The sequence below is a fragment of the Protopterus annectens genome, chromosome 2.part1 (assembly GCF_019279795.1).
Source record: "Protopterus annectens isolate FY-2018-M chromosome 2.part1, PAN1.0, whole genome shotgun sequence".
NCBI classification, from domain to species: domain Eukaryota; kingdom Metazoa; phylum Chordata; order Ceratodontiformes; family Protopteridae; genus Protopterus; species Protopterus annectens.
In genome coordinates, this window is record NC_056729.1 from 1,142,070,665 (window position 1) to 1,142,098,295 (window position 27,631).

The 27,631-nt window shown below is 43.1% G+C and overlaps 1 protein-coding gene across 5 annotated transcripts in view; it reads left to right on the top strand.

Annotated features, from left to right (window-relative positions):
* Positions 1 to 27,631, top strand: part of PBK (PDZ binding kinase) — a 1,262,077-nt gene that overhangs the window by 1,029,684 nt on the left and 204,762 nt on the right. For all 5 annotated transcript variants that reach the window (XM_044062673.1, XM_044062674.1, XM_044062676.1 and 2 more), the window contains one exon: positions 13,714 to 13,843. In XM_044062673.1, coding sequence (XP_043918608.1) covers positions 13,714 to 13,843 — 130 coding nt within the window. The remainder of the gene's footprint in view (positions 1 to 13,713; positions 13,844 to 27,631) is intronic.

Genomic DNA, 27,631 nt, shown 5'->3' on the forward strand with positions numbered 1-27,631 from the left:
CTACACCTGCCAAGCAAAGCTTTAATGGCAGCACCTTTGGGAGGAAAACTGACATTATTCTCAAAAAATTGGCATATTGTTACAAAAGACAAATGGATTCTGGACATTATAGACAGAGGCTACAGGTTCCACTTTCACACCCTTCCAAAAATGAGAGGCATGCCAAACTTGCCACAAAATCAAAGGGCAGAGGCACAAAAACAAATTTCAGCTCTCATGGACATGAAAGCAATTCAAGAGGTACCTGCAAAAGAACAAGGTTAAGGGTTTTATTCCAGACTGTTCCTGGTACCAAGGAAAGACAAAAATTGGAGACCTATCTTAGACCTGTCCATCCTAAACACATATATACAGGTGCCAAAATTCAAGATGCTCACATTACAGCAGCTTCTTCCCATGCTGGGCAAGGAGTCTTGGCTGGTAACAATGGACCTCAAGGAGGCATACCTGCATGTCCCTATCAGACAAGATTGCAGAAGATACCTCAGATTTCTTGCAGGTTCAACCCATTACCAATTCTCTGCATTGCCCTTTGGCTTATCTACTGTGCCCAGAGTGTTTATGAAATGCCTGGCATCAGTAATCGCCTTCTGCAGACTGCAAGGGATACAAATCTACCCATATCTGGACGACTGCCTGATCCAAACGGACAGCAAGGACATACTACTGCAGCACCTGGCATTTGTAATAAAACTGTTGAACTTCCTGGGATACACAGTCAACAAAAAGAAATCAAAACTAATACCCTCTCAACAAATAATTTTCCTGGGTGCCAACTTGGATACAACCACCCAGATGGCCTACCTCACGCCAGACAAGCAAGGGCAACTGTCTCAATACTTCAGAAAAATGGCAGCTTACACCAGGCTAACTGCAAGGAAAGTCCTGCAGGCTCTGGGATTCATGGCATCTTGCATCCTACTTATCCCATGTGCAAAGCTGCTGCATATGAGGAAACTTCAATGGTACCTAAAAAACTTATGGTCTCAACACAGACACAGCTTGGAAGCAATTATACCACTCATTCCATGCCTTCAAAAGGAATTTGTGGTGGGCTCAAGCTCGCCAAAGAAACACAGGTCTTCCTTTCTGTGTACCTCAAGCAACTCAAATCATCACAACAGACACCTCAGACTACGCCTGGGGAGCACACATGACAGATCAGTGCATTCAGGGAAAATGGGAACGAAAAGAGAAGCTCCTTCACATCAACCAAAAGGAAATGCTAGCCGTGCAAAATGGTATTATGACCTTCAAAGACCTACTGCATCCAGGCCAGCTATTGATAAGGACAGAGAACACCACAGTGATGTGGTACATAAACAAACAGGGGGGAACTCATTCATACCCCCTGTGCAGGCAAGCCATGACCCTATGGAACGCAGCACTGGAATTGAAAATTCAACTACAGGCACAATTCCTGCCAGGGAAGGAAAACACACTGGCAGACAACCTAAGCAGAAATATGACAGATCCACACGAATGAAAGTTGCATCCTCAAACTTTCACAAAGATAACTCAGGCATGGGGACAGCCAGACACAGATCTCTTTGCTACCCACAGAAATTGCCAGTTGAAAAATTTTGTTCAAGGACCTATCCTCCACAGGCCTGGAAAGTGGACGCACTTTCCTTCAATTGGGCAACATTGACGGTCTATGCCTTCCCTCCTCTTCCTCTACTGCCCAAAGTTCTATTAAAAGCCAGAGCAGAAAGGCCGAAAATTATTCTCATTGCTCCAGACTGGCCAAGGCAACACTGGTATCCACTCCTGAAGAGCCTGACACATTCCCCACCATGGATCCTACCTCTAGTCCCTCTTCTGTTGTCCCAGCACAACTACAAAGCTCTTCACAGCCATCTCAAAACTCTAAATCTAGCTGCATGGAGAATTCCTTGATTTCCCAACAGTTTCTCCTCTCCAAGGAGGTGCAGGATGTCATCTTGGAGGGCAGAAGACCTTCTACTAGAAAGGCCTCCTCCGCCAAATGGAAACGATTTTGTGCCTGGAATCAAAAGAAGGGACAGAATCCTTGGGTAATAAATATACCTCAAATTTTACAGTACCTAGCTGAGATGTTAAACAATGGACTTTCCTTCTCCTCCATCAAGATCCACGTGTCAGCCATTTCTGCACAATACAACACAGATCCTCTTTTATTCTCTCATCCTCTCTTAAGGCAGTTCCTCAGAGGGGCAAAGAATATAAAACCCCCAAGGAAACTACCAGTCCCTGCTTGGGACCTCAACTTTGTATTGGAAAAACTGACCCTTCCTCCCTTCGAGCCAGCTTCTTCATCAGAGTTTGCAGTACTTGTCATGGAAAACAGCCTTTCTTCTGGCTATCACCTCAGCTCACAGGGTTTCGGAGCTACAGGCCCTCATGGCTGTGCAACCATTCATCATTTTCCATCAGGACAGAGTTTCCTTACGAACCAACCCTACCTTTATGCCAAAGGTAGTATCCAGTGTAGCTTTGAATCAGACTATCCACTTACCTACCTTTTATCCTAATCCACAAAACAAAGGGGAAAGACTACTACATTCCTTAGACATTCACAGGCAACTTCGTTATTATTTGGGCAGGACAAAGCCATTCAGGAAATCTGAGCAACTCTTTGTGTCCTATGCTGCAGGTGCTCAAGGAAAGGCTATTTCCAAACAGACAATTTTAAAATGTATAGCCCACTGCATACGCTTTTGTTACTCATTTCATGGAAAAACTGTGCCTGCATGCATCAGATCCCACTCCACCAGAGCCACAGCTACCTCTGCAGCCTTCCTCAGGGGGGTCCCTACCAAGGATATTTTGGAAGCAGCCACCTGGAGTTCAGTGTACACTTTCTCCAAGCACTATCACCTCCCACTATACTCTAAATCTAGAGCGGGCTTTGCCACAGCAGTCCTGCAGGGCATCCTAGCCCCTCCTAGTTCCACTTAGTGCCTACCACCCCTTACTTAACTTTGGGATTCTACCCATCTGTTATGACTGCAGCTGTATGCACGATGAACATAGTACAGTTTTGTACCTACCATAAATGTAGATGTTCGAGTGCTCATACAGCTGCAGTCCAGTTTTCCCACCCTCCAACCCCTCTTAAGACAGGCCTTATGACAAACCCTTTTCATATAACCTTTTGGGGTACTCTTTTATGGTGTATTTGTTTGCAACTACTGTTTTTGATTTATCAACATTGCATTTTTGCATAACATTGTTTGCCTTCCTTCTGGGGGCACCTGACATCTGAGGCAAGAAAAACTGAAGAAAATGGCGTCGGCTGCCTCTTTTATATCCCTGTCGCACTGACGTCAGGGAGGAAGCGACGACAAACGACGCCGGACCTAGACTTTGGAATTCGGCCGACCGAGGACCCGCCTGACGGCAGGATAACCCGTCTGTTATGACTGCAGCTGTATGAGCACTCGAACATCTACATTTATGGTAGGTACAAAACTGTACTTTCTCTTGAGTGTCCTTCTTTGGTCCCTTTCGGGACCCATTTAACTTGAGTTTTTGGTATAAGGGCAAACTTGATCTGAGGTCAGTCAGGGTTGGCAGGGGATTATGGGTAAGGGGAGGAGCTAGGAGCTCAGATCTATACGCTGTAAAATAAGTTGCCGGGTCGGATCGAAGACCCACAGGTTGCAGACAAATTAAGTCACCTACTCAGATGGAACGTTATGGTGAGTACATAACTTCTTATTCTTGGTACTTCCACCTATATCAGTAAGATTTTGAAACTACTTAACCACTTATTCTACAAACCCCACTGACCTAGGAAAAGTAAAATTGGCATACAAAGATCTACTGTCTGAACTCACCAGCCAAAACCTAATAGAATTCCTTACGGTTACGCACCCCAGGCTGTCAGATTTCTTCAAGATCCCCAATCCAGACAAAAAAGTCAACGACCAACCCTGCAAGACTGGTGGTAGCTAGCGGTGGATCCATAACAGAACCTATTGCAATATACCTTGACATCCAAGTAGCAGAGAGCAACCAAGCCCTTATCCTAGACTCCATGGACTTCCTAAAAAAAGGTGAAAGACCTACCCATCCGCAAGGACTCCATATTGGTTACCATAATTGTGGAAGCCCTATACACTGTTTTGCCCCATGACTACTGCATTCAGGCTATCATGGAAGCATGCAGTCAGGAATATGTAACCCTCCCAGGAGAAACCCAGGCCCTAGCGAGACTGTTAGGCCTGCTGCTCAAGAACAACTTTCGATGTTCTTCGTGTTTCACTGTTGCAGTCATCACATTTGGGTTATCTGCTTGCAGTAGCCCTCAGTCGGCCTGATTTATCAAAGTCTTGGGTCCTGTGTCGGTTGCTGTCTCATCTTCCATGACGTCAGGTAGTCAGGGGTACAAAGCATGCAGCCGACACCATTACACCAGTCTTTCTTGCTGTCCGGTGCCCGAAGCAGAAGCAAGTTCGCAAGTGCCGGTCGGCCGACTCTTGAAATTTTCATTTTCGAGTTTCAGAACCGAAGTCTTCAACTAAAGCTAAGTACCCTGTTGGGGAAACTTTTTCTTGCTCTAAACCGATGTTAGTAAAAGTCAATAATTGTATTTCTTGTGGAAAGCAAATAACTCATAAAGATTTTCATTCATACTGTATTCCTTGCCTCTAGACCCTGACCACGAAGTACCTCACTGTCAGTTTTGTGCCTTATTTAAGCAACAAACTATTCATTGTTGATATATTTACGCTTCTAAATATTTTGGTACTCTGTTCAATTACCCATATATGGCTTCAGTAAGCCACCCGACTACCGACATTCTGAAAAAATGCAAAGATAAAGACAGAGACAGACCACAAAGGTCCAAAGCTGCTGGCAATGCTTCTCCTAAGCTAATTGCCAGTTCGCCAGTACTCAGTGAGGCGCTTTCGCAGCCCCTGATACCCGCTACTTCAGATTCGCAGGCCTCTACTGAGACCCATTTGGAGTCCGGTATGCCACGAGATGCTTCAACTGTGGAACTTGCGGATGTCTCTACCTTGGATGGGTCCGGAGCTGCTGTGCAGGCACCAGCTTCTGAGTGTATATTCAGGACTATTGACTTGCATATTAAACCAACTTTGTCTTCTTCAAGGCCTAAAACTCGATCCATGCCTAGAAAAACGACGCCCAGACCACATGGTCAAGCCTCTATGCCTAAAAAACAAATGATAAGAATGGCTGAAGACCTCATTACTTTAAACAGGGGAAGCCAACCTTCCCCCTCTAAGAGACCTAGAACTGAATTTTCTTATGATTCTTCTGATCAGGATTCTGAAATTTCTGTTTTCTCTGACCTGGATTTACCTTTATCTACCTATGAGGATTCTGATGCAGAGGGCTCTATTCCCTCTGCTTCCCCTCCAGACTATTTCTCTTTTGGTGAAACCTTGCTTACTCTTAGGGAGCATTTTCGCTGGGAAAACCAGGATTACTGATTTTAAAAAGAGGCTTAGGGATTTCTTACTCCTGCCCCAACACAGGCCCTTAGTTATTCCCCCTGTACTGGACATAGTTGATGATGCCTTTTCGGAATCTAGCTTGGCCCCTGACTCCTTACCTCCTGCGCCCAAAAAAACAGATAGATATTACAGGGTTCCTGACTCTCACAAGTTCCTCTTTAAAAATCCTACCGCGGATCCTGAGACCATTTCACAGGGACCCAAGGGCATTAAGGCTACTACTGCCAAAATTCCTACCCTTTCTGATAGAGATTCCAGGGCGCTGGATAGATGAGGTAAGAAGGTGTACATTTCTGCAACTTTGGCCATCAGGGCCTTAAACTGCCAGTTTCAAATGTTACAGTATCAGCAGCATATTATTGGATTGCTTAAACAGAAAATGATGTTGATTCCTGACTGTGCTGAAAATAAAGATTTACAGGACTTAATGCATTCTGCTGAACAAGTTGGAAAGCATACTTTGCAATGTGGTTGTGATTCAGTAGTGGCATCTTACAGGGCTGCTGTCACTGGGTCTGTACTTAGAAGGCATGCTTGGCTTAAGGAGCAATCTTTGCCAGATCATTTTAAAGCTAAATTGCTGGATGCTGCCTTAAACCAGGACCGCCTGTTTGGCAACAAAGCAGCTGTACTACTTAAGATGGAGGAAAAAGCTAACTCTATGCAAACTGTTAAAGATTTCCTGCATGTACAGCCTCCCAGATTAGTAGGCATTGGCCCTCTAAGAATTGGTCCTTTCCTGCCTCTTCCTGGCCTTCTGTCAAAACCAAGAACCAGCAGAACACCCAGGCTTCAATCCCAGGGTACGCACAGGACTAAGCAGTGGGGGGCTCCCACTTCCAAAACAGGGAGTAGTAAGACCCCCCCCCCCATGGTAAACTGTCTCAATTACTTAACTTTAAAACTTCCAAGCCCTTCTCAACTGACTGCTCCTTTAAGGGGAAAGATTGCTCTGCAGGCAAAAAATAGGGAACTCATTACCCAGGACAAATGGGCTTTAAATATAGTTTCCCAAGGACACAGATTCCACTTCCACACTTTACCGACCCCAAACGGTTGGCCAGATCTACCCCCAAATCAGTGGGCAGAGACTCGGAAGCAAATTCTCTCTCTCAAGTATCAGGGCTATTCATACTGTCCCAGAAGAGGAAAGGGGACAAGGTTTCTACTCAAGACTTTTCCTGGTGCCCAGAAAAGACAACTCCTGGCGTCCTCTCCTGGACCTTTCTATCCTAAACACATTTTTGGTGATCCCAAAATTCAAGATGCTAACTTTTCACCAGTTGCTTCCTATGTTAGGCAAGGATGCCTGGTTGGCAGCACTGGATTTAAAGGAAGCCTACTTGCACATCCCAATCAGGGAATATTGCAGAAGATACCTATGCTTCAAAGCAGGCTTCATGCACTATCAGTTCCCTGCACTGCCCTTTGGATTATCTATTGCGCCCAGGGTATTCACAAAGTGCCTAGCTCCAGGCATTGCGTTTTGTAGGCAAAGAAATATTTCACATATATCCATACCTGGACGATTGTCTAATTCAGGCAGAAAGTCAGGACATACTGTTGAATCATCTTGCATTTGTACAAAAATTTCTAACTTCTCTGGGGTACACCTTAAATGAAAAGAAATCACCTCTTGTACCCTGTCAACAAATTGTATTCCTGAGAGCAAGCTTGAACACATCTTCCCGGATGGCTTTCCTCACGCCAGAAAAACAAGTTCATTTGACAGCCTACTTCAAACTAATGGCCACAAAGACCCTGCTATCTACAAGACAAATACTGCAAGCCTTGGGGTTCATGGCCTCCTGCATTCTCCTAATTCTGTATGCAAGACTGCTGTTAATAAAATTAATAATTCAATACACAGGAGGTTCAGATTTAAAAGTTTACGAGTGTACACCAGGAGGCAAAAAACCATAAATACAGAATTTTGTCTGACATGAAACAGGAAGCACACAATTTTATATAGGTTTAACATTTAGCTATGCCCACCTTTATGACGTGATATGTCACAGGGCATCTACATCACTTTAGCTTACAATTCTACATTCATTAAGTTTGCTGATGCTGTACATTTAAAAAAAAACTTTTCCTTTAGATATAATACGGCCTTGCTATCCAGCTGGTCAGTCATAATGTCTTTCTGTAAAGTTAACTATTCAAGGTTTCATATCAGTTCGAATACAATAGCAGCTTCAGTCTTTTAATGCATGTCTTTGTTCTGTTACACTTTCTCACACAGCTGCGTGATATCTAAGTAACACATATACAAGGCCATCTCATTCTTACAGGAAGAGCAGAAGATTTCATTATTTTACACATTTAATTTCCTGACCCAGCAGATAATCACTTGTGAAAAGCATAAACATTAAAACTTGCTAAGCTAGCATTCTGTCAGGGTCAGGGATCAGCTTTTGCTTCAAGCCACTCTGCAGTTTCAAAACTACTTCACATTTAGACATGAATTAATTTTACTACTATATGATTAATAGAATAAAATGCATTATATACTACTTTGCTTTTAAACTAGCATTTCTCATGTATTCAAATACACATTTTTCTAACAACTGCATATGAGGAAGCTACAGTGGTATCTAAAAAGCCTATGGTGTCAACATTCTCAAGATCTAGAAGCAATGATTCCTATCATACCTTGCCTACAGATAGAGTTCCTTTGGTGGGCAGAGGCCTGCCACCAAAACGGGACTGCCATTCACTCTACCCCCTTCCACCCAAACCCTAACAGATGCATCAGACTATGCATGGGGGGCTCACTTGGCAGGGAAGTGCATTCAGGGCAAATGGAACCCAAGTCAAATGCACCTGCATATCAATCAAGAAATGTTAGCTGTACAGAATGCTCTGACAGCCTTCAAGGACCACATTCTTCCAGGACAACTAATGGTAAAGACAGACTACACCACTGTTATGCGGTACACAAACAAGCAGGGGGGAACCCACTCATACCCTCTCTGCAGACTAGCCATGGCTCTATGGAACACAGCCTTGAGCTACCAAGTGCACCTACAGGCTCAATTCCTGCCAGGAAAGCTAAATACACTGGCAAATGAACTAAGCAGAAATCTCATGGACCCACACGAGTGGAAACTGTAACCAAATACTTTCAACATGTTGATAAACAAATGGGGGAGCCCAGAGATAGACATGTTTGCTTCCCCCAGAACTATCAATTGGACAAATTCTGCACAAGGACTCCCCACAAACAAGCTTGGAAAGTGGATGCCCTGCCCTTCACCTGGAAAAACCTATCAGTTTATGCCTCTCCTCTCCAAGGTACTACTAAAGATCAAACAGGACAAAGCAAGGACGAGTCTGATTGCACCAGACTGGCCACACCAACACTGGGTACCCCCTCTTGCACAGTGTGTCACTGCTGGCACCATGGCACCTGCCTCAGACCCCTACCCTGCTGTCCCAGCAGGAGGGCCAGATTCTGCACCCTCAACTTCAAACCCTGAACCTGGCAGTCTGGCTGATTACCTGATATCTCCTTTACCATCCCTCAGTAATCAAGTGTTGGATGTCATTCTGGAGGCAAGGAGGCATAATACTAGAAAATCATGTGCTGAAAAATGGAAAAGATTCTATTCCTGGAACAAAACTCAGGGGATGGACACAGCACTGCCTAATTTACATCAGATTCTTCAATACTTAACTGAAATGCTTCACAAGGGCCTTTCCTTTTCCTCCATCAAAATTCATGCCTCAGCCATTTCAGCTCATTACAACACAGAACCACCCCTCTTTTCTCATCCCACTATTCAAGCAGTTCCTCAGAGGGGCCAAAAACTTGAGACCTCACAGGAGAGCCCCAATTCCAGCTTGGGACCTTAACTTTGTACTGGAAAAACTCACTCTACCTCCTTTTGAGCAAGCTGCAAATGCAGTGCTGAAATTCCTTTCTTGGAAAACAGCCTTCCTTTTAGCCATCACTACAGCAAGAAGGGTGTCTGAATTACAGGCCATTATGGCAGTGGAGCCTTTCATCATCTTTCATGCAGACAAGGTGTCCCTCAGGACCAATCCCTCCATGCACAAGGTGGTATCCAGTGTGGCTCTTGTTCAGTCCATTCATTTGCCAACCTTCTTTTCTAATCCACAGAACAAAGGGGAACGTATGCTGCACTCCTTAGATGTATACAGACAACTTAGATTTTACTTGGACAGGACTAAACCTGTCAAGAAATCTGAACAGCTGCTGGTGGCATTTGCTGCAGGGGCAGAGGGGAAGGCCATTTCAAAGCAAACCATGCCTAAATGGATAGGCCATTGCATTCATTTCTGCTACAAGTACCATGGAAAACCTACCCCACAGGGGATAAGACCACATTCTACCAGGGCTGCATCTACCTCCACAGCCTTTCTCAGAGGTGTCCCTATCAGGGACATCCTAGAAGCTGCTACCTGGAGTTCTGTACATACTTTCACCAAGCATTATCATTTGCCAATTTTCTCTAACTCCAGAACTGACTTTGCCACTGCAGTCTTGCAGGGCCTTATAGCTGGTCCTAATGCTATCTGATTTCCTCCTCTCATCCTTAGCTTTGGGAATCTACCCAAATGTGATGACTGCAACAGTGAAACATGAAGAACATAGTACATTTGTGTACACTTACCATAAATGTAGATGTGTGTGTGTATTCATTGTTGCAGTCCTGGTTACCCTCCCTCCAGCCCCCTGACTTGACTTATTTTGGCTATACCTCTATTCTTGTTTACTATGCTTAAAGCTTTTTAGTGTATTTGCTTTTTTGTTGGAGGTGTAACCTTGTATGTATGTATGTGTGTATACATATATATATATATATATATATATATATATATATATATATATATATATATATATATATATATATATATATATATATATATATATATATATATATATATATATATATATGGCATCTGGGGCAAGAAAAAACTGATGCAATGACGTCGGCTGCATGCTTTATACCCCTGACTACCTGACATCATGGAAGATATGAAACAGCAACCGACGCAGGACCCAAGACTTTGATAATCAGGCCGACTGAGGGCTACTGCAAGCAGATAACCCAAATGTGATGGCTGCAACAGTGAATACACTTGAACATCTACATTTATGGTAAGTGTACACAACTGTACTTTTTGAAGAAGAAAACTTCAGACAAACCACAGGAATAGCAATGGGAACAACAGTGGTCCCTAACCTAACCAACACTGCTATGGGCAAATGAGAAGCCGAACATGTGTACAACTCCTTTACTTTTCACACATGGGATGCTATTATCGGTTTATAGATTATTTATCATTTGGAATAGTGGACTCCAAGAATGCAATGACTTTTACGGCCACATTAGCAGATCTACAAGCTTGCTGAGATTTCCCACTAATTACACCTTTGACAAAGTGGACTTCCTGGACCTCACCATCAGCAAGGGCCTTAACAAAGGACTACATGGGTATGATTTATATTGCAAACCCACCCGAATGAACCACCTCCTCCATTACAAAGAATATGCATACCCACCGACTAAAATGGAACATGGTCAAATCACAAGGTATGAGGATAGCTAGGGTCTCAAAAGAGAATGAAAATGTTATAAAATAACATACATGACATGGAAAGGGATTTTTTTGGTGAAAGGATATAGTCAAAAACTTTTAACCATGATCCTAAGCCCCATCATTCAACAAAAACTCTCCGATCACCCTAGCATTTTCTAGCTGGACCGTAACTCTCACAGAAACTTCCAAATACTTAATAACCACAAGGCAGACAACAACTGGGGACTTAATTTAACACTCATGTTCTCCCTTGACTACTGTAGCATACAAGAAATTATAAGGAACAACTGGGTAATAAAAAACAAGGACTTCAACCAGATACTACCACAGCAACCATGATTTACAGCCAGGAGAGGTCAAAGCATAAGAAGTTATGTGGAAAACCAAATTACACCAAATAACAGAGTGACCTATGCCTGCAGCGACCCACCCTGCACATATTACAAGTACATGAGCAACGGAGACTGCTTCATTTGCCCCAATAACAGAAAAAGATACAGCCCCCATACACGTGGGAATTGCAACACAGAAAAAGTAGTATACTGAGCCCAATGCAGCAAATGCCATGCAGTCTACATTGGCAAGACTGCCAACAAACTGAAAACCAGGATCATTAGGCACACCTCCAATATATAGTACCAAATTCCCTTCATACTCAATGGCCATACAGTCCAAGGAAAAAAACAAGGCAACTTTTTTAAATTTCTTATACTAGACAACACTAAAGGACATTCCACATAATAGTAACCTGAACAACAGACTTGAAAAGAAGGAACTGGAATGGCAGATTAGATTTCAAGCAAGAAAAACCGCAGAGCTCAACTCCAGAGTCCATCAACGTCTTAAAACTGCGAAAACTGGACCATAAGAGATTCTACTAAGGCCACTTGGAATCACCATCATGGAGGACTCCTCCCTCAAATAAGATAACCACTGTGCTTAATACAGACTTCCTGAACTTTCTGTTGTATGAACTAATCACAAACCTACATTAAAGTTTAGGCATTTATTCATGTATGATAATATGTTAAAGCTCAGTTCTTTTTTTAAACATATTTTCTGATGTTTCTTTATTTTTTATATATTTTTTTGATGCTGCATTCCTATAGATTACCAATTTTTGTTGCGTAACATTGTTTGCAAGAACACTGTTGGGAGAAGTCTATCCAGTCTGGTTTATTGTTAGATAATTGGTCTAATCTATTTGGAGGGTAAGGCTCCAATTCCCACACAAATATCCATATAGAAACTTGTTCACAGCTGTTTGTAATTTACCTTCCTCTCCCATGGATCAGACCCAATAATTCTTCTGATGGTTACATTTTAGCAAAAACCCACATCTACTATCCACTGGTGGATAGTCCTAACAATATAGAACAGATTGGATAATAGCATCTTTATCTTCTAACAAAGTCATGCTCCAGAGGACAAAGCTGCATTTGTTCTGGTCATTATTTTCTCTATTGCTCTAATTAATGTGAGTAAATTTAATTAAAAAGACAGTTAATAATAAAATAATTTCACGTTTGAAAACTGTTGTACACAGTAACAGAGTACTGGAGTGAGAAACCAGGTTAGGTTGACCATATTGTGGATATGCTTAATTGATGTGAGAAGAAAATTTTTTTAGAATATTTTCTAGAATAAGTTTGTTTGAAATAAGATGTATAAAAGATTATTTAATATTGCCTGTAAACTAAAGAAAATCTGTTTTGCAACCTGTTTCAGTGTAAAATTGAAATGATCTGTTGCAACCAACACCCAAACACACACAGCAATGCCCACCATGTGAACACAGGGATAACAAACTAAACCCTCCCCACTCACACTCCATATGATGTAATGGGAAGTGGATCCACCCACAAAGTTTGTAATAAAACCTCAGACTAAATCCATCTGTACTCAGTAAACTAAGCAACGCTGTTCTGCCAATAAAGAATATTCTGTTCATGAAGAGAAATGAGTACTTGTCTTTATTCCAACTGAACTTAAGGGCTGAACCAAGACTAAACAGATGAAATAAGATACCCAGCCACAGCACCCTAGATTCAACAAGGACAAAACCCAGTAGCACAAGAAAAGGAGGCACCAGCAACAACAGGAGATTCTCCCTTTTGGGAAACTCCCCACCACAAGAAAATATTTGAGATGGAAAAATAAGGAGCCAATCCTAAAGCTTAGAGGTTAGTGCCTTATTTGAGTATTCCTGAAAGACCCATATGGATTTACCAGCTCAGCACTCTGTGGAGCCTCATTCTTAATTAAAAGGTTTTATTTTTAATTCTTAACTTTTAATAAACATGACAACTCATCATGAGCTTCTGCTATAGAACTATATTTAATAAAACACTTTTGCCTGACTTTTCTCCTAGATCTGCTAGCTAAAATGGAAGAAGTAGTGTAATAGAGTCCCAATACTCATGTATTCATATTTGAATTAAGGGCCAGCGATGAAATGAACCCTTCCTTATAGCAGTCAAGCTTCATATTTGCTCTGCTTCATTTGTTGTTTTGACTGTGGGAGTCCTTAAACAGTGTTAGCAGTTTAAAGATGTTTCTGTTGCACTGCATGTTGTACATGCTCATCTTGCTCACTTTCTTTTTGTTCTAAGGTATCTTTATTATTATTTCCTCCCTTGGCTGATTCATGTACATTGTTCAAACTTGATTTTAGTATCTGCACGATGTGAAGAGGCTACTTCATGGAGATATCAAGTCTTCAAATGTTGTAATCCAAGGTGACTTTGATGCTGTTAAACTCTGTGATGTTGGTGTATCTTTGCCACTGGATGAAAATATGACAGGTACTGGAATTACGTCTGCAATTGGTTTATTTTTTGATGTTACATTGGCGTACAAACTATTTAATGATTACAGTGTAATATTCTTTTTGTGCTTTGTTGTAGTATTTTCCTGTACCCCGTTATTTGTCTGTGTTAATGTTAAAGTATTACTTTATCATACTAATTCAGGGCAAACCCATCAGTAACTATTCTTTTTAGACTGGGATCTTGGACTTGCATCCTTTAAGCCTCAAACAGCCCTTACATTTCAGCAAAATTGCAAGTGAGGGAAACTAGTAATTAAGAAACTTCACAGTGTGGAGGGTGTGAGGTTCACACCTTGAATTATGTTATGCACATAGTTCACTGATAAAAATCAAAGTGTAAAATGCATACTACAAAATAATAAAATAGAAAATAGGAGGTAGCCCACAGTTGAGTTAAAAATAACATGATTATAAGTAATGAATGATGTTCTTCATCTCACATTGCTGCAGTCCTAACAATTGGGTAGTCCGCTGTCCTCGGTCGGCCCGAATATCAAAGTATAAGGCTGACGTCGGTCAGGGCGCATTTGACTGACGTCAGTACGTCAGGGTACAAATGCGCATGACCGGCGTCATATCCTCAGTCTTTTTTGCCGCATGGTCCGATGCAGAAGCAGTATTGCAAGTGCCGGTTGGCGTTCTGAGATTTTTCAATTTAGAAGTTTCAGACCGGATTCAAAGTTGGCTAAGTACCCCGTTGGGGAATATTTTAGTTTTTTCTTGCCTCAGTCATTTACCGGATGTCAGAAAAAGTTAATAATTGCATTTCTTGTGGGAAACAGATACCGCATAAAGATTATCATACTTTGTGTATTCCTTGCTTAGGGCCTGAGCACGACGTTGTTGGCTGTTGCTCTTGTGCTAGATTTAATAAACGCACTATAAAGAGGCGGTTGGATTGTGCGAGGTCAGTCTTTGGGAAGCGGTGTAACTATAAAATGCCGTCGATGCTCCGACGCCCGCTTCTTCAAAGAAACGCAAGGACAAGGCAGTTAAGCTTAGGCTTGAAGAACCGTCAGTACCTGACGCCGGTTCTTTAGAGGTGTCGGTGGAGCCGGTGGCTCCACCAGAGGTTTCTTTGTGTTCACAGGGGGAGACCTTGTTATTACAAGATGTGGCCTCTCAAGAGACTAGTCAGGCTGAGGGGGCTTCTCATATTACTATACTCCCCCTCCCTTCCCAAGGTGGCTAGGCCCTCTCCTTCTGTTTCCAAGGCTTCCCCCAGGGGCAGGCCAGGTTTAGCTTCAGTTAGTATTACCCCTAGCTCTTCAGGTACTGTGCCCAAGAAGCATATGCTTAAAATGGCAGAAGATTTGATTACTTTGATTAGGGGTTCTATGCCCCCTCCTCATAAGCGGCCTAGGGTGGAGCCTGAGCTGGGGGATTTTGAGCAGGCTTCAGATGTTTCAGAGTCTTCGGCTGAAGACTTGCAGGAGTACTCTCCTTATTCTGATTCTGATGTGGATGATTCTACTCCTTCTGCTACTCCCCTGAGGATTTTTCTTTTCAGAAACTCTTCATTCCATGAGGGAGCATTTTAAGTGGGAAGGTCAGGACTTCTCTGATTCCAGAAAAGGCTTAGGGAATTTCTGTTGTTACCCCAGCATAGGCCTTTGGCTATACCTCCTGTTTTGACTGTAGTGGAAGATGTTTTTATGGAAGCTTCTCTTAATCCTGATTCTTTGCCTCCTGCTTCTGTTAAGCCGGATAGGTATTACAGGGTGCCTGAAGCTCATAAGTATCTTCTTAAGAGACCTAGGGCAGACCCGAAACTGTTAGCCATGGGCCTAAAGGTGTTAAGGCTTCTGTTGTTAAGAATCCGGTTCCTGCAGACAAGGAGGCTAGGGCCTTGGATAGATGGGGCAAGAAAGTCTATACTTCTTCCACTCTTGCTATGAGGGCTCTGAATTGCCAGTTTCACATGTTGAAATACCAAAATTATCTCCTTTCACAATTGAAATCTAAGGTTGATGCTCTGGCAATAGGTATTGATTGTAAGGAGTTGCAAGATTTAGTGCACGTTTCTGAACACGTGGGTAGGCATTCTTTGCAATGTGGTTTTGATGCTGTAGAGGCCTCGTCTAGGGCGGCTGCCACTGGGTCAGTTCTTCGCCAGCACGCCTGGCTGAGGGATCAGAATTTGTCTGAACATGTTAAAACAAGGATTTTAGATGCTCCTTTACAATCTGACGTGTTGTTTGGTCCTCCTGTTGAGACAGTTTTAAAGAAAATGGAGGACAAAGCTAAGTCTATGCAGACTGTTAAAGATTTTTTGCAAGTCCAGCCTCCAAAGTTTAGTAGAAATTGGCCTACTAAGGGGTGGACGTATCCTTCTTATGATTCCCAGTCTAGGGGTAGATCTAGATGTGGTAAGGGCAGAGCTCAGGGCTCTTTCAGGCCTAGAACAGGAAGTTCTCCTGCACAGGCTTCGGGTGAGGGCAGGGGTCAGTCCTTTCGTAAGCAGACCCAATGACCTACCTTTTCAGCTGCCAGAGCCTGCTCATCTGGCAGCACCTTTGGGGGGACGGTTGGCACTTTTCAAAGAAAATTGGTGTTTAATTACCCAAGACAGATGGGTATTGGATATCATACACCACGGCTACAGGTTTTATTTCCATACCTTGCCTCCTTTCACAGGCATGCCAGACGTTCCTCCTCAACAAAGAATAGAGGCTCACAAGCAGGTTTCTCTGTTGCTCCGACTAGGGGCCATACAGCCAGTCCCTCTGCCGGAAGTGGGCCTAGGATTTTATTCTCGCCTGTTCCTAGTACCAAAGAAGGGGAACACATGGAGACCAATTTTGGATTTATCTATCCTCAACACTTATCTGGACATTCCCAAGTTCAAAATGTTGACGTTGCAGCAGCTTTTACCTCTGCTGGGCAAAGATCATTGGATGGTAACTTTGGATCTCAAGGAGGCTTACCTTCATGTTCCTATCAGACTAGGTTGCAGAAAGTATCTGCGTTTTCGAGCTGGGACTTCTCACTATCAGTTCTCTGCATTGCCCTTTGGCTTATCTACTGCGCCCAGAGTGTTCACGAAGATTCTGGCTCCAGTGATAGCTTTCTTCAGACTAAAAGGAATACAGATCTATCCTTATTTGGACGACTGCCTAATTCTGGCTCAAGGAAGAGAAGAGCTCCTTCATCATTTGGAATATGTGATAGCAGTGCTAAGATGCCTAGGGTATTCTGTGAACGAAATAAAGTCCAGTCTAGTACCCTCTCAAGACATGTGCTTTCTGGGTGTGAGACTGAATACAGCATCCCAGATGGCCTTTTTAACCCCGGACAAACAAAAGAGTCTATCCCTTTACTTCCATCAACTATCTCATCAGTCCGGGCTGACTGCAAGGACAGTCCTTCAAGCCTTAGGGTTCATGGCATCTTGTATTCTGGTGCTTCCCAATGCCAAACTGCATATGAGGAAGCTACAATGGTATCTCAAAGATGTATGGACACAGCACTGCCAGGATCTGGACACTGTAATTCAAATAATACCTTGCATTCAAAAGGAATTTTTGTGGTGGGCTCAGGAATGTCACCTAAACAAGGGACTCTCTGTGACCCGGCCAGAGGCGAGTCAGATTTTAACGACAGATGCCTCAGACAAAGCTTGGGGAGCTCATCTCAATGGAAAGTGGATACAAAACAAGTGGCCTGTCAGACTACAACATCTACATATCAACATGAAGGAGATGTTAGCAGTCCAGTTTGCATTAATTGCTTTCAAGGAATTACTTCTTCCAGGGCAGGTGTTGATTCTAACAGACAACACAACTGTCATGTGGTACATCAACAAGCAAGGGGGAACGATTCTTATCCTCTATGCAGGCAAGCAATGATTTTGTGGGAGACTGCTCTCAGTTTACAGCTCAATCTTCAGGCATGGTTTCTGCCAGGAGCACAGAACTCCTTAGCAGATGTGTTGAGCAGACGAATTATGGATCCCCACGAGTGGAAATTGGATCCTCATGTATTTCAGAAATTGACAGTGTCATGGGGAACTCCAGACATAGATCTGTTCGCTTCTCCACTAAACCATCAGCTGCCAAAGTTTTGCACAAAAAGGTTTCATCCCACAGCTTGGAGAGTGGATGCTCTTTCCTTCAATTGGAGCAATCTTCATGTGTATGCCTTTCCACCTCTGCCTCTCCTCCTAAAGGTACTTCTGAAAATCAGACAGGACAAGCCAAGGATGATCTTAATAGCTCCGGATTGGCCTCGACAACACTGGTACCCATTACTGAGAAGTCTGGTATGGAAGCCTCCATGGCCTTTGCCTTCGATTCCACACCTGTTGTCGCAGGAGGACAGCCATTTGCTAAATGTCAAGCTTCACTCTCTGCACCTCACAGCCTGGCATATTCTGTTTTGAACCATAGTGGGCCTCCACTTCCTCAGCAAGTTTTGAATGTTATCTTGGAAGCTAGGAGGCCTAGTACAAGGAAAGTGTACGCAGACAAATGGAAGAGATTTTTGTTTTGGAGTGCAGCAAAGATTTTGATGTTTCTGAGCCTAATTTGTGTGTGGCTCTTCAATATCTTACTGAGTTACTAGACAAAGGTTTGTCTTTCTCTTCTATTAAGGTTCATGCTGCAGCAATTTCAGCTCACTATGATTGCAACCCACCATTGTTTTCTCATCCTTTGTTCAAGCAATTTCTTAGAGGGGCAAAGAATATAAGACCCCACGAAGAGCTCCTACTCCTGCTTGGGATCTCAATTTTGTGTTGGAGAAACTCACTCTACAACCTTTTGAGCCTGCAGCTACTGCTGAGTTGAAGTATTTATCATGGAAGACTGCTTTTTTGTTGGCCATTACCTCTGCAAGACGGGTTTCTGAATTACAGGCCCTTATGGCAGTTGAGCCTTTCTTGATTTTCCATAAGGATAGGGTATCATTACGTACTAATCCTTCCTTTATGCCTAAGGTGGTTTCTAGTGTGGCTTTGAACCAAACTATTCATTTGCCTACTTTTATGCAAATCCCCAAAATAAAGGGGAAAAGATTTTGCACACTTTAGATGTCCACAGGCAGTTGCGTTATTATTTGGACAGAACTAAAGGTTTCAGGCAGTCTCAGCAGTTGTTTGTTTCTTTTGCTTTGAGTTCTCAGGGCAAGCCTGTATCAAAACAAACTATTTCTAAGTGGATTGGGTTTTGCATTGCTTTCTGTTATTCCCATCATGGCAAGGAGATTCCAGCTGGGATTAGGCCTCATTCCACTAGGGCTACTGCCACTTCAACAGCTTTTTTGAGGGGAGTGGCAACCAAGGATATTTTGGAGGCAGCTACTTGGAGTTCTGTACATACTTTCTCTAAGCATTATCACCTGCCACTTTACTCTAAGTCTAGGGCTGGTTTTGCCACTGCTGTTTTGCAGGGCATTTTGGCAGCTCCTGCTTCCTTGTAGTTAGCCATCCTCCCTTATCTCTGCTTTGGGATTCTACCCAATTGTTAGGACTGCAGCAATGTGAGATGAAGAACATAGTACAGTTTTGTACCTACCATAAATGTAGATGTTCAAGATCCACATTGCTGCAGTCCAATTACCCTCCTCCTTCCCTCTGTTGTTAGAGGTGGTTGTGTGGGTTGGGTTGTACATTTTGTGTATATTGTATATATTGTACTATAGTTAGTGCAAGGGTGGTTGGTTGGTTGTTTGCTGTCTTTTGGTTTTGACCTTTCTTTTTAGGGTCTTCTGACATCTGGGGCAAGAAAAGACTGAGGATATGACGCCGGTCATGCGCATTTGTACCCTGACGTACTGACGCCAGTCAAATGCGCCCTGACCGACGTCAGCCTTATACTTTGATATTCGGGCCGACCGAGGACAGCGGACTACCCAATTGTTAGGACTGCAGCAATGTGGATCTTCGAACATCTACATTTATGGTAGGTACAAAACTGTACTTTTTTTGATGCTTTTCATTATGCTCAACTAGGATCGCTCGTTTGTCTATTTCAATAAAGGATATTCCATTTTTAACTCAACTGTAGACTACCTACTATTTTCTATTTTATTATTTTGCAGTGTGTATTTTACAGTTCAATATTTATTGGTGAACTAGGTGCATAACATAATTCAGGGAGTGAGCTTCACACCCTCCACACTGAAGTTTTTTCTTGGTTTGTTTTTGACCCAGTATAGGTTGCATACTGGGTTTTCAAAGACTTTGAGGGATACCACATATATTCCTTTTTGGAAACTAGTAATTACTAGCTATGTCTACATTTATGTGTTTATCTTTTTTTGGAGTCTGCAACCCTTGACTGAGTGCACTAGTCCTCATGCAGGAAACCTCATGATCATTTGAGTTTGAAACTTCAGCTTTAAACACTTTTGGAAGGAACTGCAGAAAACATTCTGAATATATGTGGATAAACTTACATGGAACAACCAAATGTATTTAGTTAACACTGCTGATCTTTCTTTCTTGTTTAATGTTTTCATAAACTAATAGCTACTAGGCAATTATCATTTTACTAGGTTATATATATTTTTTTGTTTGTTTGTTTTGTTTTTTGGTGGGGCTCCCTTACCCCAGCACCCCACATCCATCATTGGGTGTAGCTAACACCTCCTAACCTCCCCAGACTTCCTCTGTATGGCTGGGACTAGAGCAGATACGTGGGGCTTCTTGGCAGGGGGGTTCCTGCCCATCATTCATCTGGCCAGGGGTATTTTTTCCTTTATTATGGCTTAACCCATCTTGTACACTGCTCCTGCAGTCCCTTGGTTTTGTCCTGAGAGGCAGACATTCAATGGGGACATGTTCACATCTCACCCCATTCTCTCTGCAGCAGCTCAGTCAATGTTCCCACCCTAATCCCTCCTTGGACCATGCTCACTTCTCATATCCCTGACCTCAAGCAGGGATAGTTATGTGGGAAACTGCCTACTCTCCAGATGGAAATGCCCATCTCTCCCTGTTGCATTAGTTGCCCAAACTGCTAATAAAACCAGAGTCCGCTTTAGTCAGAGCTTTACCCCTCTACACCACCAGACTGCTAGACCAAGGTGAAAACATTAAAATTTTTCAAAAAATCGATACTGACCCTAAACAAAAAAATTGATTTTTTTTTTTTTCATAAGCGGAGGGGCAACCTCTTGTACACAATGTTTGTTCTCATTCCAAATTTACATATCATCTGAGAAAGAAATACATAATTTCTCCTATCTTCTTTAGAGAGGGTCACTGAACAGTAAATCAACACTTGGATGCTAGTGTTCTCATTCACCCTGCCAATTTTTATTCAGCAGGTATTTTGTCCTTATGAAAGATTGTATCATACTTGCATTCATACAGCCTTCTTTAGAGCATCGGACTCCTGTTTAGGTGGTGGGTATTTGGAAGATACCATTAGATGTCCTTCAGTATCACACTTGCAGTATTCTTTACAGTAGGGATCCCTTGCATATGTCATCCGAACGCCCGGACAGTATACCAAACCCTTTAGGTTGTAATGGGTATACCATCCGTCATACGTATGCTACGCATGCATGGTGTAGGGCATAAAGGTGACATCCAGACAAACTATCCTCAAAACTTCTTTACAACCAGTCCAAAAGCCATCGTGGATCATCAGTCTGTGAACGCTCATTCTTCTGCTGGTTTCTAAACTATTTCTAGATAAGTGCCCCATTGGGGTTTTTTGATTTTCTTATCTTTGTTTTGCCTTGTTCTGGTTGTTGGTTTCATGTCATCCACAAAGCAGAAGTGCCAGTGTGGGATACAGATTCCCCATAAAGATAGTCACGAGCAGTGTTTGTTTTCCGTATGTGCTTTCCACGATAAGTCTAGTGCGATTTGTCAGGCTTTCATCCCTAAGACATTGCTATTTATTTAGAAAAACAATTCCTTAAACTGTTGGCTAAAGATACTATGGAGGGATCTTTCTGGCCCAAGAGTCAGCCATCTGGGAATAAAAAGACCAATAAAGCTTGCTTGTCATTGGACATCTCTCTTGAAGCTAGTGAAAGCCTAAATGATTATCCGGTTTCTTTATTGAATCCTCTGTTGCAGCCACTTTAGAGGACGGCATGAATTCGACTTCACGCACATGCATGGAGGCTTTGCAGACATCATCCTGGCATGTACAGTGGAACCACGGATGATAGTTACCAAATGGCCTTAGGGTGTTCCTCAGAAATTGGTAATGTAAGAAATTGACTATAATATTAGAATTTCTTTAAGGGTCAGAGCCTCCTAAGATGTTTAAGGCTGACATCCCTCTCATATAGAAGCAGAAAACTGAGTACATTTCTCCTGCTCCCAAAAAGAGCAGATTTTATAAAGTGCCAGATAATTGCAAGTTTTCTTTAAGTACCCTTCAGCTTACCCATCTGTGGTAACATTTGCCTCTGATAAACCCACCAATTTGTTGATTTCTACAAAATTTCTAACCTCTGACAAAGACAGCAGAACCATGTCTACTACCCTGGCTGTTTGAGCTGTGAACTATCAAACTCAAATGACTAGATATGTTTTGTCTCTTCTCTGTCAGGCTGTTGAGGCAATTTCAGATCTTTCTGATTGAGGGAAAGGCCTCTGCTCTTTCCTTGCTAGGGACTTCTTCCCAAGTTGCTTGCCATTCCATTAAATGCAACTATGGTGTAGCTGATGCTTCATCTAGGGCTGCTGCTTTTGGTTCTGTTTTGAGGAGGTATTCCTGTTCAGACTTCAGTTTTTGCCTGATGTTGTCAAGGCTAAACTGATGGATGCTCCATTGGATGATAAGCATTTGTTTGGTACTTCTGCTGCATAGTTCTTTGTCCCTGCAAGAAAAGGCTAAGGCCTTAAAGGAGTTGAAGCATATTTTTGTTTCACCTGTTCCCTAATTTCAAAGGAATTATCCCAGCAAGCCTGCCTCTGTTAGAAGACGGTCTCGTCCCCCCCCCCCCCAGGGTAATGGGGGTGGTAGATGGACTCTGGCTAAGGCTACCCAAACGCCTACTTGGAAGCTTCCCTTTCCTGACAAACCAGGTGCTGTCTGACTTCCTTGTTCTTAGTTACATTTTTCTGTCTGTCTCTTTCCCTGTCCCTTCCTATTTGGTTAAAAATCACTCAAGACTCATGGGTTCTGTACATATTTCACAAGGGTTATTACATGATTTGGAGATCCCCCTGCCCCCTTTGGGCATTCCTCAGCCTCTTCAGGAACAACTGCCCTTTCTTCCATAGGTGCTTCAGGGTCTGTTGGCTCAAGGAATAACTCAAGAGGTGCCAACTTCTCAGAGGGGGAGAGGGTTTTACTCCAGAATGTTCTTGGTCCTCAGGAAAGAAGGCATCTGGAGACCTATTCTGGATCATTCTCAACTAAAGGTGCCTTCCCTTTGGATGCTATCCCTTCATACCTTATTTCATCTGCTACTTACTCAGGCTTTTCTAGTTTCTCTGGATTCTCAAGGATGCTCATCTACGCATTCCTATTCATCCTCTTTTCAGGAAGTTTTTATGTTTCTGTGTTGCTTCCTTGCGTTTTCAGTTCTCTGCTTTGCCGTTTGGCCTCTTTACTGATGTTCATCGTGTTACAATACTGCAGTCATCACACTTGGGTTATTTGCCGTCAGGTGGTCTCACAGCTGGCCTGAGTTCCAAAGTCTTAGTACGGCATCGGTTGCAGTCGCTTCTTCCCTGATGTCAGCGCGACTGGGGTATAAAAGAGGCAGCCAACGCCATTTTCTTCAGTATTTCTTGCCGCGCGGTGCCCGAAGCAGAAGCAGCTCGCAAGTGCCGGTCAGCCGACTTCTGAGATTTTCAAATCGAATTTCAGACCAAAGTCTTCAATAAAGCTAAGTACGCTGTTGGGGAATCTTTTCTTGCCTCAGACCGATGTCAGAAAAAGTTAATAATTGCATTTCTTGTGGGAAGCAAATACCTCATAAGGATTTTCATTCTTATTGTATTCCTTGCCTAGGCTCAGACCACGACGTCACAGGTTGTCGGTTTTGTGCTAGGTTTAACAAACGAACTATTAAACGGTTTGATTTCGCCCGACATTATTTTGGTAGAAAATTTAATTACACCATGCTGTCGGAGCAACCGACGAACAGGATGCATAAAAAGCGCAAAGATAAGGACAGGCAGCCGAGACCCAAACCAGACACCGAGGCCTCTGCTAGGCCAGTCGCCGGTTCTCTGGTTTTCAGTGAGGCGCCTACGCAGCCCCTGACGACCGCTGATTTAGAACCCCAGGCTGCATCCGACTCCGAAGCGGAGATTGCTGGGCCTCCAGAGTCTTTATCTTTAAGCCCTTCCGACTCCATTGCTGAAGGGGATTCCGGTGTAGTTGAAAGGCCTTCAGTTGTTGCTGAAGGTGTCTTCAGACCGGATACACTTACTATAAAATCCTATGCAAAGCTGAAAACTCCTTTAAAAGTTATGAAGCCTGTACAGCAGTCTCCAGTACAAGGCCCCATACCTAAGAAACCGATGCTTAAGATGGCTGAAGACTTAATTACCCTAATCGGGGGTTCCCATCCCCCTCCTGACAAAAGGCCTAGACAGGAGGAGGACTACGCTTCATCTGACCAGGTTTCCATTTCCTCAGATTCTTCTGAGGAACAGGAATACTCCTTTCCCCCTTATGAAGACTCTGATGCTGAAGAGTCTATTCCTTCAGCATCTCCCCCAGAAGACTACTCTTTTGGGGAAACTTTACATACCATGAGGGAACATTTCCACTGGGAAGGCCAGGATTACTCTGATTCTAAGAAAAGCCTCCGAGAGTTCCTTTTACTACCCCAGCACAGACCCCTTGCTGTTCCACCTGTGTTAGACATTGTGGATGATGTTTATTCAGAATCTAGCCTTAACCCAGATTCATTACCTCCTGCACCAGCCAAACCAGACAGATACTAAAGAGTCACTGACTCACACAAATTCCTATATAAAAGCCCTGTTGCTGACCCAGAAACCATTTCCCAGGGTCCCAGAGGGGTTAAGGCCTCTATTGCTAAAAATCCTGTATCCTCTGAAAGGGATTCTAGAGCACTAGACAGATGGGGAAAGAAAGTATATACCTCAGCTACTCTAGCTATGAGGGCCTTAAATTGCCAGTTTCACATGCTGAAATATCAATATTTGATGTCTCAATTAAAACAAAAAATGTTCACACATACAGAGCAGCCTGATTACAAGGAAATGCAAGATTTGTTGCATGCAGCAGAACAAGTGGGAAAAAGCATACTTTGCGATGTGGATTTGATTCATTGGAAGCTTCTTGTAGAGCAGCAGTAACAGAGTCTGTCATTTGTAGGCATGCTTGGTTAAAAGAACAAACTTTACCTAATCATGTTAAAGCAAAGCTATTGGATGCACCTTTACAGCAGGATGTTTTATTTGGTGTGAAAGCAGAAGAGGTTTTAAAGAAAATGGAGGATAAGGCTAAATCTATGCAGACGGTCAAGGATTTTTTTACAGGTTCAACCCCCTCGTTTCAGCAGAAATTGGCCAACCAAAAACTGGTCCTTTCCAACTTCTGACAGACCACAGAGGGGCAAATACAGACGCCCAAGGGGCAGAGGTCAGCCACAAGGCTCTTACAAGCCGCGACAATGGGGTGCCACAACCCAGAAAGGAGGAGAAGACGGGTCTCAAACTTTCAGAAGACAGTCACAATGACATGCCCCTCAGACTGCCAAGCAAATCCCTCTTGGCAGCTCCCTTGGGAGGAAAACTTGTTTGCAGGCAATTGTCACATCATCACAAAAGACAAATGGGTCCTAAATATTGTATCTCAAGGATACAGGTTCCACTTTCACACTTTACCAAGGATAAAAGGAATGCCAAACCTGCCACCAATTCAATGGGCAGAGGCTCAAAGACAAATTACAGCACTCATGGACATGAGAGCCATTCAACAGGTTCCTACACAGGAGCAAGGACAAGGATTTTACTCGAGACTCACTCTGGTTCCCCGAAAGGACAAAGCCTGGAGACCCATTCTGGACCTTTCAATTCTAAACACATACCTGGAAGTACCCAAATTCAAGATGCTCACACTACAGCAACTTCTTCCCATGCTGGGCAAGAAGGCTTGGTTAGTAACGCTGGACCTCAAGGAGGCATACCTGCATGTCCCTATCAGACAAAATTGCAGAAGATGCCTCCGATTTATAGCAGGTTCAACTCATTACCAATTCTCTGCACTGCCCTTTGGCTTATCTACTGCTCCCAAGGTCTTCACAAAATGCCTGGCACCAGTAATTGCATACTGCAGACAAAGAGGAATTCAAATATATCCATACCTGGACGACTGCCTTATTCAAGCAGAAAGCAAGGACATTCTTTTAAAACATCTGGCGTTTGTAAAAAAAAAAAAAAAAAAAAAAACTACTAAGTTGCCTAGGGTACACAGTAAAGGAAAAGAAGTCAAAACTAATGCCCTCACAAGACATAATATTCCTGGGTGCCAGCTTAAATAACAACGGCCCAGATGGCTTATCTCACACCAGACAAGCAAGGACAACTGACTCAATACTTCAAAATGATGGCAACAAAGACCCAACTCCCTGTAAGAAAAATTCTGCAGGCCTTGGGATTCATGGCATCTTGCATACTACTAATTCCATATGCGAAACTGCATATGAGGAAATTACAGTGGTACCTGAAAAGCGTATGGACTCAACACAGCCACAGCTTGGAAACAATACCACTCATTCCCTGTCTTCAACAGGAGTTTCTATGGTGGGCTCAGGCATGTCACCTCAACAAGGGTCAGCCTTTCACCTTACCCACAGCCGGGCAGACAATAACAGATGCATCGGATTATGCCTGGGGAGCACACATGGCAGGACAGTGTATTCAGGGCAAATGGTCTACAGATCAAATGCATCTCCACATCAATCAAAAAGAGATGCTAGCTGTACAAAATGCCCTAACAGCTTTCAAGGACCTCCTACATCCAGGACAACTTCTAGTAAAGACGGACAACACCACAGTGATGTGGTACATAAACAAGGGGGCACACATTCCTACCCCCTATGCAGGCAAGCAGTGACCTTGTGGAACACAGCTCTGACCTACCAAGTTCAACTACAAGCACAATTCCTGCCAGGAAAGAAAAATACATTTGGCAGACGAACTAAGCAGAAATATCATGGATCCTCACAAGTGGAAACTAGATCCTTAAGTATTCACAATGACAACTCAAAAATAGGGGAGCCCAGACATAGATCTGTCTGCCTCCCCCCAAAACTACCAACTATGGAAATTTTGCACAAGGACATACCACACACTAGCTTGGAAAGTGGACGCCCTCTCATTCAGTTGGAAAACATTAACTCCAGAAGTATGTCTTTCCTCCACTGCCTCTTCTGGCAAAGGTGCTCCTGAAAGCCAGATTAGAGAGGCCACAAATGATGCTCATTGCTCCAGACTGGCCACGCCAACACTGGTATCCATTGTTAAGGAACATGGCTCAAGGCCCACCATGGATTTTACCTCAAATTCCTCACCTGCTGAGTCAGCAAAACAATCAGATTCTACACAGCCAGCTGAAGACTTTAAATCTGGCTGCATGGCAGATTACCTAAACAACCAGTCAACACTTCTCTCTAAAGCTGTTATGGATGTCATTCTGGAGGCCAGGAGACCCAGCACCAGGAAAACCTACTCAGACAAATGGAAAAGATTCCGTGCCTGGAACCAGGCTAAAGGCCAAAATCCTCTTGTCCCAAATATTCCTCAGATTCTGCAATATTTAACTGAGATGTTGCACAAAGGCCTTTCCTTTTCATCTATTATGATCCA